At 37.1% G+C, this 16,825-nt stretch overlaps 1 protein-coding gene across 1 annotated transcript in view; it reads right to left on the reverse strand.

Moving 5' to 3' along the window:
* Positions 1–490: 490 nt before the first annotated feature.
* The window catches only part of LOC134530268 (kelch-like protein 26), a 40,225-nt gene continuing 23,890 nt past the window's right edge, over positions 491–16,825 (reverse strand). Inside the window, exons 7-10 of the mRNA XM_063364968.1 lie at positions 15,918–16,085; positions 8,529–8,776; positions 5,140–5,351; positions 491–4,008 (exon numbers count right to left, since the gene is read on the reverse strand). Of these exons, the coding sequence (XP_063221038.1) occupies positions 3,857–4,008; positions 5,140–5,351; positions 8,529–8,776; positions 15,918–16,085 (780 nt within the window). The 3' untranslated portion in view covers positions 491–3,856. The remainder of the gene's footprint in view (positions 4,009–5,139; positions 5,352–8,528; positions 8,777–15,917; positions 16,086–16,825) is intronic.

Raw genomic sequence — 16,825 nt, forward strand, 5'->3', positions numbered from 1 at the left:
CAGTATTGTACACCTTAAAAAGGTCTACAAAAAAGTCCACGGTGGTATATGTCTATCTCTTAGGGATAACCCACAATAACCATTTTTTATCCTTTACTTTTTACTAGAAATAATGGCTTATTTACGAAGCGATTTTAAGCAATACAGCATTAATCCTTATCGAATTAAGTACCTTAAATACATTGTGCATTTAATATCGATCAATATGGCCCTTTACAGCATGTAATTTAAATGAATATTTTCAAAGATATTACAGATTTAAAATGCAGGGACATAGCGGTTGCGGCGGTACAGGCAGAGGGGGGGGGGAAAGGTGCATGCATATAAAAAGTGCGTCGAAGGCTGCGCTTCGCCCTACAGCACTTTATGATTAGCAGCGATCGCACACGTTTCTGTAGTATTATAAGTATCAGCATTGCACCCGCGCGAAGCCGGGGCAGGTCGCTAGTACAGTTATAAAACCATTAATAAATACAAATTTAGAAAACAATTACAATTAAGTTTAAACACAAATTGGGTATTAATCAAGCATTTAATTTCACAAAATTTACATATAATTCAATTAATCAATATATGCATCTGCCATTCTTATCTCTGGTAAACTTGAAACTGAAACACCAAAATTTTAATACTATAAAAAAATTACTTTTATTCATATCAAGATCAAGTTTACCAAAAAAACATGGCACAATATAAGTAATATTCACATCCATAAAAATAAAATGCTAGTAATTGTTACAACGTACGCAGTGAATATATATTAGGTACTATAATAATATCTTTAAAACATATCAGTATTCTCTAAACATTCAAACAAACTTAACATGGCAAATAGCAACATGGCTGCAACAAGGCAGATAAGTGTCAGTTTTAGCGACAGAACACTGTTCACACTTCACAAAACCTGCACAAACAATACATGGACCTCTATCGCTACCAACGTTGATTGTCTCATTCGGTGAAGTCCAGAACCAACAACACAATTCTTATAGGTCCACACATCTACCTCAATTTACTGCATGACTTTCTGTTCCGAAAAACTTTACAAAACACGCATCTTAGAATTAGGTATCTTCAGATGGATTACCCATTAGCAGCACCTTTAGAACAGTAAATTACGTCAAGTTTATTTATTTCTAAAAAAATCCCAATGAAATGAAATGAAAATGGAAGAAATATAAATCAATTAACTCGACATATTCTTGCTAACACAATTAGGTAAGTATGACTGTATTGTCGATGCCTTAAATTTATATGCCCCTATATGTAAAACAAAACATGTTAAAATAAAATCAATAAATTAAATCTTTTGCTGCAGGAATAAAAACCAGAGTTGCAGATAACTAACTGTGTGTAGTTAAATTTTTACTGGAAAAAATATTTATTTTTCAGTAGATTGACAACATAGGAATAATATGACACAGTAAGACTAAATAAAAATCTCCTTAGGTGTAAAAAATAAGCATAATCTGAGCTGTGCCCAACCAACTTCAAGTGTGCGGTAAAGTATTTTGAGCTTGCTTCGTGTGGGAATGGAGAGATACGTGAGGTAAGCTAGTAAGAGACAGAAGACAGCCAGGTCATCTCAGGAGTGAGCGGAACTCAGATTTTGACTTTACTAATTTTTCAATTCAATTTATTTTACGTACTAGGTGTATAACATAAATTAGAGGTAGTGACAATAGAACCCCTACAATTAACCGTTAGCTAACAAAAAAAAATGTTCAATCAATATTCATGCTATTTCTTCCATTTTATATGGCTTTGAAATAAATTCCCAATTCTCCTCCAAAAAACTAAACACATGGGAATGGACTGGTGCCCGATTAAAGAATAAAACAAACCAAAGAATGCCATACGAAAGAACACCCACTGTATATTGCTTTGAATGCAAACACACACACTACGTTGTAACTGCCAAACAATTTTTTTATCTGTGCTGTCAATAAAGCAGATATGAAAAATATAATAAAATCATGCAAAAAGCAAACTGTTGCAATTTCTACATCTCATTCTATCCACCTCAAAATTACCTAAATGAGGGATAAAACTTCCTGTATTTACAAGTTGCGACTGAATTTAAAAAGAGCAAACTATGTGCACACATCCTTCACAGAACTTCACACCAAAATCACAGTGCAATAAACTTGCTTTTACTACAATACATAAATTTTACAACAGCTACACATAGTACATATCTCAATTCACTTAGGCACAAAGTACCGAGGCAGGTGAAAATGCTTAAAAACAAATATGTATCTTCAATATGAACAAATGAACACAACTCCCATCAGTTTGCAGATCATAGTGATCATCTCAACTCACTAAATTTGACACGTGACACACCGTACACATATTGCTTCAATAATTTTCCACGTATCAATTCAATAGAAAAAAGTTTTCAACATCTCTCACAACATCAGGTACAATGAGATAAGTCTTGTAGTAAAAAAATGTGCCAACATTTAAGAAACTTTTCATTCACAATTACAATAACAAATATGTAATGTCAAATCACACAAATGTTTTGGGTTATCTCTACCATAAGTGAAGGAAGCTCTGTCATCACTTATATGCCCTTCAAGTAGTTTATACAGAGGTAGATATCATCCTATCAAAAATTTATTATAGCACCAGTGAAATTCCATATATTTTAACATATATTTCAAGCACACCACTTTTGTATTTTTGTCTGGTTATGAGTCATCACTGAAAAATAGTTAATCTATATCTTCTCTGCAACATTTTAATGGGGTTCTGCTCAGGCATAGACTTAAATACCTTACAAGAAGCAATATTCGAAATTAAAGTTGTAAGCATTTAGTAACTTTAGTATGCTTAAAAATTGTTTACAGTTCATCACTAACTTCAAATGTTAAAAACAAATTTTTTTTACATCCATACGACTTTAAAAAAATCTAAGGTGTTTAAATAATAAATATGTACTATATAATGTGATGTTTCGATGAAATCTTAAAAATATATGTTACATAGTTTTTGTAAAATTACAATTATCATTCAATACAACAATTTCATAACTTTATATAGTAGTATGCCAGTATTTATCGGCATATTATCGTAATAATACAGTTGACTAGCCTCTCCTATCTCTTAAGCCACATCCTTATTTTTCATCTCACTAGATAACTTGCTGTATTTAAACTTTAGTAATAGGTTAAGTTTTTCTGCAATTTTGGAAATCATCAATATTGTAAGCTGCATCCCAGTTTCAGATCTTAAAAACTCAATAAAAGTGTGCACATTAAAATCAAATCACTTCTGTGAATCCAAAATGCCATCAATTTTAAGACTCCCCCAATACCTGAGCTCAAAATGTCACAAAAAATGGTGCAGCTTAGAATCAATTAAATTCAGTATTAAATTTCAAACCACACCTGCGACGCAGAAAATTAAGAGAGAAAGGTTCTCGCAGGCTAGTACTTTTGGGCAGACACACACACACACACACACACACACACACACACAAAGAAAATAAATACATTTTTGCGAGACACTGGTTGAATCAGCTTACTGGCCAGTTGGAGGCAATGGCAAACTGCAACATACCAGTTCCCAATTGTCTCTTGCTGCCCAACGAAGCTAGTCGAACCACAGAAATGTCGCCACAGCATAAAAAAGTTTTTACACCACGCAATTGTTGGTTTACTTATATTATCGTTGATTATTCTCTTTAAATTACATACATAGCGGACCTTGTGTTCTTTTGGAATATCGTTAAGGAGATGGTTTTTAGCCTTCTTGTCGGAAGTCTGTGAGCAGTCGGTCAGGTGCAGCACGGAACACGTTGGTTCGGGGACAGCCGGAGCCCCGGCAGGCACGAAAGGGCGGCGCGGTGCTAGGTGGGGGACTCGGGCGCCGTCATCACCTCCATGTCCTCCCGGCAGCGGGGGATGTACAGGGTGATGCAGGTGTGCTCCCAGATCTCCCGCGGGTACTTGTCGCACGTCGTCCACAGACCCGTGTCCAGGTCGTAGCACTCGATGACAGCTGCGCAGCGACAGACAGGTCTCAAGGCAGAGCCACGGCGCCCGGCGACAGGCAACATCCGCTGCATCACGCACTTGGCGCGAGACGGGGCAGTGGTTAATAAGACACAGAACTGCCATTCCAGAGGACCCAGGCTTGAATCCTTATGAAATCACTCCCAGTTAATGCTGGAACAGTTAGTTACTCAAAGCTACTGCATTTTATTTTCCTAACATCCCTCGTCATCGTCGTAGTGTATAACCATCTCAACTGCCTGCTGTAGACAATATTTTCAGAGACGAAACATAATTTTTTTTTAAATTCCACTACACTATCTAAAAATCTGTTTTGCATGAAAAGTGCCAAGTCTAAAAACCAACCATTCACGTAATGTCATAGTACTTGTTAAACTGGTTAAATTACTTTATCAAAACACATTCTTTAAGAATGATTGAAACAAAAGGTTAGGGGGGAAAGAAATCATTTACTTATTTTTTGAAAGAAGGCTTTTTCTTCAGAATTACCAAAGTTCTTAAGTTTCAATTCACAGTACATATAAAACATATTTTAAGGAAATAAAAGGCAAAAATGAACATTTATACTGAATTTTAGAAGTAACGTTAAATTTTTTACACAGATTTTTTGCCTCACTTTTATGTTTCAGTACCAACTATTTGCACTGTTTTTGCCACATTTTAACACCGCTTTTGAACAGTTTTATTTACCGTTTTTCAGGATTACTTATCTATTGGGTACTGAAACAGCCCCCTTTTTAAACTGAATTCCAAGAAAGCTTTAATATTAAAACATTCATGTCAGAATATTAAGAAGTGTAAATTCATTCCTCCAAAATAAGCCTTTAAGAAAGTGCAGCTTTTCTTTTTTCTTCTCAAAAACATGAGGTCAAATTAACACAACAAAAAAAGAACTGCGATTTTGCTGGGACTTTCTATCACAAACCTAAATGAAATAAAATCTGAGGGCAAAGACCAAAGGAAATACAATTTGGCCTGCTAGAGTTAAAGACCTTTTTATTTGACTCTTGAATGTACTGCGTGTTTGGACTTGCTAGTTCACACACACCGTCAAACGACGATTCACACAGCAACAAGAACAACTCCCCCCCCCTCCCCCTCCCCACGGACTGCTCACCGGTCGCTCTGTCGAAGAGCGTGTCCCCGCGGAAGCCGCCGACGAAGTATATCTTGGAGGCGACGCCGACGATGCCCGCGTGGTAGCGTGGGGTCGGGACGTGGGTGACCACCTCCCAGCAGTCCGCAGCCACGTCGTACACATCTATGCTGTCCACCAGGATCCTGTTGCCGGAGTCGGGGTCTTCCGCCCAGCCACCGCAAGCGTACAACCTACACACACACAAAACAAACCAAGTGAATTCCTCCACTGACTACTTTAAAATAAAATGCACCACGTCGGTCACCGTGAAACACCTTTAAAAAAGTTTACACATAAAAAGGTTTTTCTGCACTTGGGCTACGAACGTAAGTTAATTTAAAGTAAGTTCTCCTGGCTAATAAACGTACATTTTTACGTCTCATGAAAATCATTTTAAACACAGCTTTACTGTATTAAAACATTGTGCGCCCAGTTTTTTTTTTCTTCCATTACCTAGGTAAGGCAAGCACGCCACATGAACAACACCACGATCTCACAAAAAAATGTGATGCACATTTACTGCTAGCCCGAGATATGGCCTTTGGCCACAAGGTACGCTACCATTTACATATGAACAGTAGAGAAAAAAGATTTGCACTATCTTTGCAACATTTTACGATAGTCCCATGGAAACTTAAAAAAAAATTGTTTCACAATTCTAGGTGCTAAGAATAATAAGTAGTGGTGCACCGATGCGGATACCGATGAATCATAATCGGCGATTATGAGTACTTTCCGATTAATCGTAATCGGCGATTATCTTAACGATTACTTTGCCGATTATTTACGTCCCGGCGTAATTAAGTAGGTTTTTACCGTGTAATATTTTGTTACACATTTTAGGACGAAGTACGGTAATATTTGTATATATTACAAAATTCATCTAACTCCGTCATATCATGATTACAGATATTTCGTTAAGTTTAATAAATCTCATTGCCTCGAACAATAAAAAATACGTTTTCCTACACGTTTATTTACGTTTCGTCTTTTGTTCTGTCTTTTGTTTAGTGGCCTTGTACATTACCTATAGCCAGAGATGTAAAAAAAATGGCACGCAATCAAAATACCACAAGCAGTTGCAGTGGATTCTATGACAATCAATCTTTTCGAGTCGTAATAGCTGTTCAAAATCATGGTCCCGATACCTTCTAGAGTTTATCACTGCGATTTACAAACTCGTTATGGGTATCTTTGGGAACATTATCCGTTGTGTTATTTGTATGTGGCGTGAAAAGTGTAAAAGTATTTATAATTTTATATATTCAGTCAACATAAATAAAATCACATGTGCTAGAATTGGTTTTGAGTCATTTTTATATAATTATCGTGAGATGGCGAGTAGGGAGAAAAAAAAGTGAAGTGTGGAAACATTTTTCTATAAACTCAAGTGAACAAAATAAAGCAACATGTTTACATTGTTAAACGGTAATTTCTCGATGCAACCTTATGTGATACTCGATAATAATGCTAGTTTTCCGCAACAAAAACTTACCCATTGTAAATTACAATTATTAGACTGTAGTTCAAGTTGTTTACAATAACAAATACAGTAGAACCTCGATGATACGTTCCCGTTTCATACATTTTCCCGTGTCATACGCCGATTAATTTTGGTCCCGCCGAAAGTACTATATTTACAATGGTTTACTTTCCCGGAATATACACTTATAAAATCATTAATTTCCCGTTTCATACGTTTTTACAAAGCGGAAAAGTCCCAAAATTCACAAATTTTTTTGTTATATTCCTCCTGATAAACTATGTTTTAATGCTCTTATTTTGAAAAACGTTCATTGTTTACATTTGCAAACATAAGAAAATAACTTTATGGCACCATAGATATTGATAGTATCAGGAAGACTGTGCACTTCGCTAGTAGCATCTATGGCCAGCAACAAGCGAGACTAGTGGCGCAAACTAGCAATGATTATGAAAATGGTGCACGCGCTTTACCAAGCATGGATCTCATATTTTGTGCATTCATTAATCTTTGAACTAAATATACCAGTTTGTTATTGTTTTCTTACGATCGGATGGTTTTGTATTTTACGTTTCTCAAGTTAAAATTTTATTGAAAATTGTTCTGTTGCATAAAAAGAAAACAAGCAAAAATTCCTGATTTTCTTTTTACAATAGCCTAATTTTTTTAATTTCTAATTTAGGCTTGGTGACTTTTCCCGCCCTCCAAGAAAGGACTTCATAACATTTTGTAAGGCCACTGTTTCTCATGTCAGCTTTACTTGATTATGGACTGTATTTTACATTTCTGGTGGTTTTATTATATGTATATATAATTATGAATTCATATATTTCATTAATATAATGCAGTTATTTACACATTATGTATTTAAGTTTAATCTGACATTGGTATGCTAGATTGAAAAAAAAAAATTTATTATTGCCATTCCCTTTTCATACACTTTCCCGCATCATACACCATTTTTGTGCCCTCCGTTGAAAAGTGTATGACAGGGGTTCTACTGTATAAATAGAAGTTAATTTAATTTACACTTTGCAATGACTTAATAGTGTATTTTATATATTTTTATACTGTTGTTATAACTGTATTCTCAATTTTACCTAATCTTGTTATTAAATTCACATGGGAATAAAAATTTTTGTGTGCATTATTACACTTAAAAATTTGTTCATTATAATCGGTAACTGAATCGGTATCTGCCGATTATTGCTCTCATAATCGGTAATTGAATCGGTAATCGGTAAAGTCATATCGGTGCACCACTAATAATAAGTATCAGTTATCTCTAACTGAAACTGAAGGTTGGTGGACATTGGGCTGGATGCTGTCGGTGACCGCAGAATAGAAGAATTGAAACAATTTGTTTTTTACAAATTTTCTAAATACCATATTTACCCACAGAACGGTCACTTCTGCACATGGTTCATTTATATAATTTTGGGCATTAAAAATCTAACATTTTCACCAAAAGGGTCACCATCAAGTGTGATTTGTACCATATAATTTGACATTAGTAGAGTCCTATAAAAAAAAATTAAAGACTTTGTTTTCTGTGTCTCAGCTTATTGACAGGTAAGAAATGCTCTTCCTAGTTTGCTTTCTTTCCTTCTTTATTACTATGGAGAAGTGTGAGGTGGCAATCGAAAGCCCATTTCTCCCCCCTCAGCCATAGAGGGCATTGTTAATTAATTTTTTTTTTTACTCAAAGTAAACAACTCACATAGTGGCCCAACAATATTTGAAATAAACAAACATCGACTGGAAACTGTGACCCATATGCGGATAAATACTATAGACCAAAATGATCCATTTGCCCACAGACAAAAAAAAATATTCTTGGCCACTTAAAAATGAAGACGAGTCACAGTAGAAGAGATATTCCTACTTGTCGCCGACGGTGATCATGACGTGGTCGGCCCGCGGCATCCTCATGGGCTGCAGGCAGGCCCACGAGTCGGAGCAGCTGTCGTAGCAGTGCAGCATCCCGTGCACCGAGTCGTGGGCCAGGCCCCCGGAGACGAACAGCTTGCTGGAGCCCCACGAGGCCCCGGCGTGCTGCGTGCAGTACAGCGGCAGGGGCCGAACGCTCTCCCAGCAGTCCGTCGCCGGGTCGTAGCGCTCGCACGCACTCACCTGCCCACACCGCACCACCTTTGCATCAACCAGACCCCTAATTTGATCCCCGCATATTCGGTCGCAGCTGTCGTAACACACCTTCGAACCTGGATGGTGAGACATTACTTTAAACACAGTACAAAATACTGGATTTCACTCTTCTAAATCAAATTCAACCAAATTCAATCAAATTTAAATAAAGTAGTGTGTGACTTAAATTAAAAACCGCCCCAAAATTTTCATGTATCATTCGCCACTGGAGCAGTCATCAAGCGTCGAACAGTCTCCAGTGTGACTCAGATTATTCAAACTCAATCAATGTAAACTTTTTTAAATCAAATTTCCAAAACGTATAGTATATGTATTAAGTTAATTGTTAATTTTTAATGTGTGAATTTAGAGCCACTTACAATCTTTTGTTAATACAATATATTTACGAATAACGGAACTTGATTGAGTTGAAGAGTTTCTTGATCACAACATAAAGTAATTTTGTTGTTGAGGCTTTACGGCAAATCCTTACATCGACCAACATGCCCTCCCTCATGCCTGATGCTGGAGCTCCACTCAGAGAAGCGACAAAGGGTTGTCGCCTAATCTCGGACTACCACCAACACCTCTCTTCTAGGCTCGGGTAAAGAAGATACTGTGGAGTTCCCTATCCCTCACACAAAGTCAAGACAGTTTCTCAAAAAGTGTCTCAAAAGAGCTAGACAGTGATGGTGTGGCAGAAGATGGGAGTTTATTGAAGAAATACAAGCCAAAGTAATTCCCGTCCACAGGCCATTAATTTTTTCCAAGACCACAATAGCTGAATCTTATCGCTTTACCACTCTATGAAGGCTGTCTCTTATCGTGCGAACAAATTATAAGGTTGCTGGGACTGAGGAACTACATACATACTGGGACACCACATCTGGAAACAGATTTAGAGCAGTAAGCACAAAGCATCCAAAATCAGACGTTTAAATGGAATGAATCAGCAGCAGGTATCATCCAACTTGTTCTCAAACCTAGAGGTCCCAATGACTCAAGTTGAGGCAGTCAGAGGTGGAAACAAATTGGGTTGCACAATAACTGCAAGTCCAATCGACTACCAAGTACAGCAGCAGAATAATTTTTACAGCATATTTGGCTGGGTGAAAGGGTAACTGATGGGAAGCGAACACAATACCGATTGGTAGGGACTAGAAAATTTCGCGATCGCGAAATTTTCACGAATTCGCGCGAAATTAAGTGCAAAACGCGAAAAATACCATTTGTTGCGAAAAAACGAAATTTCTACGAATTTTAACAAACTATGCGCGAAAAGGTTTATTTATTATAAATTTAGTTATCATAATCATAAAAATAAGTCGCAGTCACACGCATCGACGCAATTGACGACCTTGCTGCAAAAAGGGGATAACTCACATTTCAGTAATTTTACAGGAGAGACAAAAAACGTATTGCAAAATTGGGGCTACTATATGTGCATGACTTGTTTACATTTTCATTATAAAGTATGGAAAAGTGTATCGTCAACCACATTCACAATAAAATTGCTTCCTAAAGTCGGAAGTAAATCGTTAATAAGTGAAATGAAGTTATCCCTTTTTTGCTCCAAATAATGAAAATAATAATACATATATGTATAATCCCTAATTAATGACAGTATTTTAAATTAACAATATTACCACATGATAGAAGACTCTTTCTACTCTTAAAAAAACTATGTATTGTAATAAAATCAATATACATAACATTAATTTCAGAGAAGTACCCAAAACTTAAGATAAACAATACAATGTTATTGTAACAAGTCAAAGTACCACACTTCATTATGTACTATGAAAGAATATGGCTGTAAATGAACACACATAAACAACTATTACACGTTCACAGTGAAATGTAGTCATCGTTTGAACAAGAAGCCTCACCACGAGCACGTTTTGATTTTGCTACATTTCGCTTCCATTTCTTTACATTACACTTTCTTTTTCTACCTCTATTTTTACTTTCACCTTTATCTAGTTCTGAATCACTATTTTCCACGTTGGACGGAATATATTCACTTCCAGATGCTTCAAGGTCTGTACACTCATCACTTCTTTCTGCCATATTTGATAAACGAACAGATGTTTATTTTTTCTCCATAGAGATTATACTTAGTAATCACTTTCGAGCATATAGAGTGCGTTCCAGCTATATGTTTTCATGTTCACATCTAAAACAGATGATGAGAGGCGACGTAGCAAGCGAGATATGCAGGTTGAATATTTAAAAGTGATTTTTATGGGTGAAAAATAATTTTAATTGTAACTGTGAACATAAGTTAGAAAAATATGTTTGCTGCAAAGAGGGGATAACTCCGCAACTTATCCCTTTTATGCACCAAAAGGTTACAGGGGATAACATTCTACAGTCTGTTGCTAAGACATTTAAAAAGGTATTTATACCCTTTCTGCACCAGTTTATGCAGTGATTTTTTTACTGTATAGCCAAACAATAAAATGATTTTAGGTAAAAAGTGGACTTATCCCCTTTTTGCACCAAGGTCTTCAATTCACAAACAATATGTTCGTTTGAATAAAAAAAATGTAAGGAAATAAATGTCCTAACCAAAAAAAAACATGAAGGGTAAAACTTATAATTAATTATTATTATGTATTATAATAATTTGCGATGCTAATCATTGCTAAGTAATTTACGATTTTCTATTTATTAACTAACATCCGCTTTAATATGAAACACTTAACGTGACGTTGATTCATTTTAATTAAATAAAAGTCCGCCGGTGTAAACCATTCCTTTCGCCAGTCATCGCAGCCATTTTTTTTGCTGTTATGGCCTACGGATAACGCTCCTAGCCAGTAACTTAAATTCATGATTAAAATTAACACGCCATTGAGTGGGACTTTGGGACGTAATTACGGAGAACATAACAACAAAATTACTTAATACATCGGGCAAAAAGTGACGGTAAAAAAAGATAAAATTATTTACATGGAGACTGCGGGGGATATAAACACTTTTATTTTTAATTCCTTGGGATCCACGGAAGAAAAAAAAAATTAACTTGAAAAAGAATAGTTTTCACTGGTGTGCAACTGCTGCTGTCGTCATGTTCACTTTGGCTTCTACTCCGACGGGCAAATCGGCAAGTTAACAAGATTATTAATTGGATAGTGACGAGTGAGTGAGTAAAAATGTGGAATAAATTAAGTGCAAGGGATCGAGCATTTCAGTATAAGAAGGAGGGGTTTTACTGTACAGATAATAGCACGGTTATGTGTAAGTTTTGCAACACGAAAGTTTCGTGGGATCGAAAAGACACGATTGAAAAACATTTAAAGTCGGCAAAACACGTGGCGTCATTAGCAGCAACAAAAGAAGAGACTACAAAACTACAAACATCAGTTGCATCATGCTTTAATAAAGTTGTCAAAGACAAAAAATCGGCAGATTATCTTGGAAAACGTGTCACAGAAACATTTGTAAAGGCTAACATACCACTTGAGAAACTTAACAATGAACACATGGTGAACTTCATGAATGAATTTATTGAAGGTAAGTAAAAATTCAGATATAACAGGTCTATTGTAGTTTGTGATACCGGACTGTTTTTAATGTACTTGAACTAACCAATCATCCCCACTACAATTAACTTTTTTTTAAAAGTAGCTGACCTAACCTAACAAACTTTTCATTTTGTTTTCAATACCTGAACGAGTGTAGTACTAACCTAGGAAATAAAACGTTTTCCTGAACTACAAATGTCCAGTATTGTAAATTGCAATTGACCCAATATACAACAACAGTTAACTTGAAGTACATCGTTATGCCAGTAAACTGCTAATGGTGGTCTTAATTTTGAGGAAATTTTTTTTTCAGGATCTGGCGCATTGCCTTGTGTAAAGACTTTGTGAGAAAAGCACCTTCCCAGATTAAATATGGAAAGGGAAGAAAACATCGGAGAAGGTCAAAGGAAAGCACCTTGCGGTATGCTGCGATGAAACAACAGACAAACAAGGTCGGTGTGTTTTCGTTATAATCTTCAAGATTATAGAAGCCAGTCACCAAGTTGAAATAGTAGTAGGTGATGTCCACATTCTTGAAACAGCTGATGCAAAAAGTTGTTCAAGAGCTATTCTTGATTCTTTGAACAAATATAACATTAGCTATGACAGTGTCCTGGCCTTAGTATCAGACTCAGCCCGATACATGGGGAAGTGTTTTGACACACTTACCAACTTGATGTCGGACAATGTTGTAGTGATTCAGTGTTGGGCGCACAAACTCAATCTGATTTTGAATGTTCTGGGAAAGCACCTTCCTGAACTTCAAAATGCCACTTCCAAAATCAAGAGTGCCTTTTTGAACACTCGAAAGAGAAAGCATCTGTTCCGGCAATTTCTGGATGATAAATATGAAGCTGGAAGGGTTCCACTGTTCCCAATGCCAGTCCTCACGAGATGGTCTTCGTGATACGAGTCTGTAGCCTATGTATCCGACTACATAGAAGCTATTGTTGAGTTCATGAAGAGTGACGACATAGCATCAGTTAGCAATGTTGGAGTTCAGTATTTGGCAAGTTTGTCACAGGAACAGGTCCTTAATGTTAAGGTGCAGGCTGCCTTCATCAAAGAAACAGCAAAGGGAATTGTTGACTTGACGAAGTTGTTGGAAGGGTCGTCATATCCTTGTAGCAACATTTTGTGTGGTAACCTACGCAAAGTTGAGCAAGTTTTGCAGCTTGCTGAAGCAGGAAATTTTGGCGAAGAAACAAGTTTAGCACTGCAGTCGTTTGGGAGAGATGTTGCAAAAGCTCAGGTTAAATCTGCCTTAGTAAAAGCTGCATCACATGGATACACTAAGCTGCTAGCTTTAATTTCAAGTGATCCTGCAAGTCATCTTTATTCTGAACTGAGTGTTTTTGACCCTGCACAGATTTTAATTACGGAAGTAACAAAAGATCTTGGTAAAAAATTGAAGAAAATGGCATTGTTCAAGGACTGCGATGAAAGTCAATTGCTTCAAGGCTATAAAGAGCTTCAGTTCTTGGCGAAGAAACAGTTAGGAGACAAAAGTGATGCATCACTGGATTTGATTGCAATATTATTGTCTCTTTCTGTAAATCATCCAGAATTTTCTAAGGGTGCTTTGAAAAGTGTATGGTTGCCATGTGCAAATGCAGACTGCGAACGATTTTTTTCTAAGTACAGTTCTGTTCTAAGTGACCAACGACAGCGCCTTAATGCTGAAAATGTAGCTATTCTCAGTGAAATCTATTTTGAAGGTTGAACACTGTTTTAGTGTGTTAGTTGTATGCCATGTCTATGTGTTTAGTGTTACATATGTATTCAACTTTGCAGCTGTAAATATTATGTATTGTGTTTTATGATTTGTGACAAGCAGGAAACTGTGAATTTTTTTGATAAGAGCATTACTAACAAATATAGAAGCTAAAATTATGTACAGATATGACGATAAGTAAATAATAATTTCCTCATTGTAAAGGCCTTAAGAATGTTTTTACAATTATCTCTGTATCAATATATAATGTTCATATTAATTTTGACTGTTAATTTTGGGAATCCACAAAAAAATCACATTGGTGAAAACACCGCTTTTAAGAATTCAAACCACCGCTTTTTGCACTTTCAAAACGACGACATTTTCCAGTCCCTACCGATTGGCAAAGTATATTGCATAGTGTGGAATGAAGTGAGCAGGCAAGTATCCATCACCCCTATTTCTCTCTTTCTATCGCAATCTCCCTCTGTTGTGTCTGTCTTTCTCTCTCCTCCCCTTCAGAAAGAAGCACCCACCTAGTCACATTTGGCGGCAATGAAGAAAACGGTGGGAGGGAGGGCAAAGTAACTGACATCTTGTCGCACTCCCAGGCCACAATCAAAGGGCACCGACATCAGTTCTCACCCTAACGCCTATAGTGTGCACTCCCAGCTGCTCGCCCCTCCTCCAGGGCCTTGGAAAGAGGGGTGAGCTGAGTCTACCAAAAGAGTGCCGACTGCAGCCAAGACCCTTCATACCTCCTCCTTTCCGCTCGCTCTCCCACTCTGACTACGATGGTATAAAAGGCAGCGCCCAAGCATCCTAGGCCACGAGCCCTACAGTCTCTCCTGCACTCTCGCTGCCCGCGCTCTGACATTTTGTGCCACCTCCATCCAGTCATCTCCACCGCTATGGTTGAGAGCTAGGGCAGTTTAGCAATATAGGACAAAGTCAAGGGGCAGGTGTTGTATTACATATTGTAACAAACCCCTTGTAACTAGCTTCAAGCATTTCTCTGTTTGGTAGGGAAATTATCTATCTCACTATTGACTGTAAGTTGTCATTCTCCCGCCTAGGCACTTTGCCGGCACACCACCGACCCTGGGAGAAGGAACAGGTAACACAGCTCGGTTACCTAAGTTCCGACCCTCGCATCCTGTCTCGTTCCCTGTTGCCACAGCAATGGTATGGTTTCTCAGTGGCTGGATTACCCTGCAAAATTGGTCAACCAGAAAAAGAATCCACTGCAAATCCACCACCCAATGCTGCTGCAATAGGACTGGAAGTAACCTGCAAAATTGGACTGCCCGGAAAACAGTCACACCTTAGGACGTGCAGCCGGTCAGACACGCCTCCCCAATACACAACACCATCGCGGACCTGGTCGGCTAGACATCAGCAGCTACCAGCTACCTTTCAACACTCCTGTTCTTTGCTCCTACCCCACGCGGCCTTAAGCCCTACAGAAATGGAAAATTTGGGAAGAGGGGGGGGAAAGGAGATTATATATATTTTTAAAATTTTTATTATTATTATTATTATAATTATTTGAGTGCCTACCAACAGTCAGAGCCTTTAACAGGTGGGCACTTAACAAATATTACGAAAAAATAACAATAACATACACAAAACACAATAATAACACAACAATAAAATGGGACAACACAAACATAAACACATGACAAAAGACACTTAAAAAAATATAATAACTAAATTTGTCAATTTTAAATTAATTAATGAAATAACAATAATACATTATTTACGTCAGCAAGAAGCCCTTGGAGCCTGGTTGGCCTAGGGGGAACCCTGCCACTTAGATCTTGGAACGTGACTGCCATGCGGTTAAGTTATGCAACGACCAAGTAGATTCCTCGGGAAAACTCACGTCTCTGTCCTCACGTGCGTCGTCCACCTCGCTCACGCCGCCGATGGCATACAGGTGGCCTCCCAGCACGTTCAGAGAGAAGCGGCAGCGCTCACGCTGCATGGGCGCCATTGTCGACCACTTGTTGGAGCGGGGGCTGTACCGGAAACCAAACGGGTGGATGTTCTCCTGCGACATGCAATCCCCAAACATCACAATTTCAAACCATTGCATTGCACCAATAACAGTCCAGAAGTGAAATGTTAAGATTAGAATGATTTCTACCTACAATACACTGGCACAGAAATTTGCACAATATCTTATGATAGATAAAATATCAATCCTAAATGGCTTCGGAATCAAGTTTAGAACTTAACTAAACTACTTTGCCATTTATAATATTTATTCTAAGATTTGTGATTCTAGCACGATATATAATTACTACCGAAAATTTAGCTAGTAAAACATTCAGTAAAATATACAGTGAAATATTATTACAATTACCTAAAAAATAATTTTTTTGGTACTTAATGAAAGTACTTTACACTGAACTGTTCCTAAGGGATCTGAAAATAAACACTTTACAGTGACTAACCTTATAATTATGTACGACTGTACAATACTTTTAACTATGTACGATAGAAACCTGTTATAACAATTTTCAAAAAACATTACAAGCAGGAAAACATTATAAGCACAAAATTTCAATTTAGCTCTGGTCAGTGTTTTAACTTTTTACCACTGGACTCATCAAGCTATGTAAACAAATTTAACTCGATGCTAGAAATTTGCTTAACCAAGCCAACAATTCTTCAACTTCACCATGCTTTCAACTACTATTTTATTTGTCTTTAAAAACACACTGCCATATGTATTTTTGTAAAATTGTCTTCACTATTAGTGACGATGTTTAGTGTGGGAATGCCTAT

This window comes from Bacillus rossius, chromosome 3 (assembly GCF_032445375.1).
Source record: "Bacillus rossius redtenbacheri isolate Brsri chromosome 3, Brsri_v3, whole genome shotgun sequence".
NCBI classification, from domain to species: domain Eukaryota; kingdom Metazoa; phylum Arthropoda; class Insecta; order Phasmatodea; family Bacillidae; genus Bacillus; species Bacillus rossius.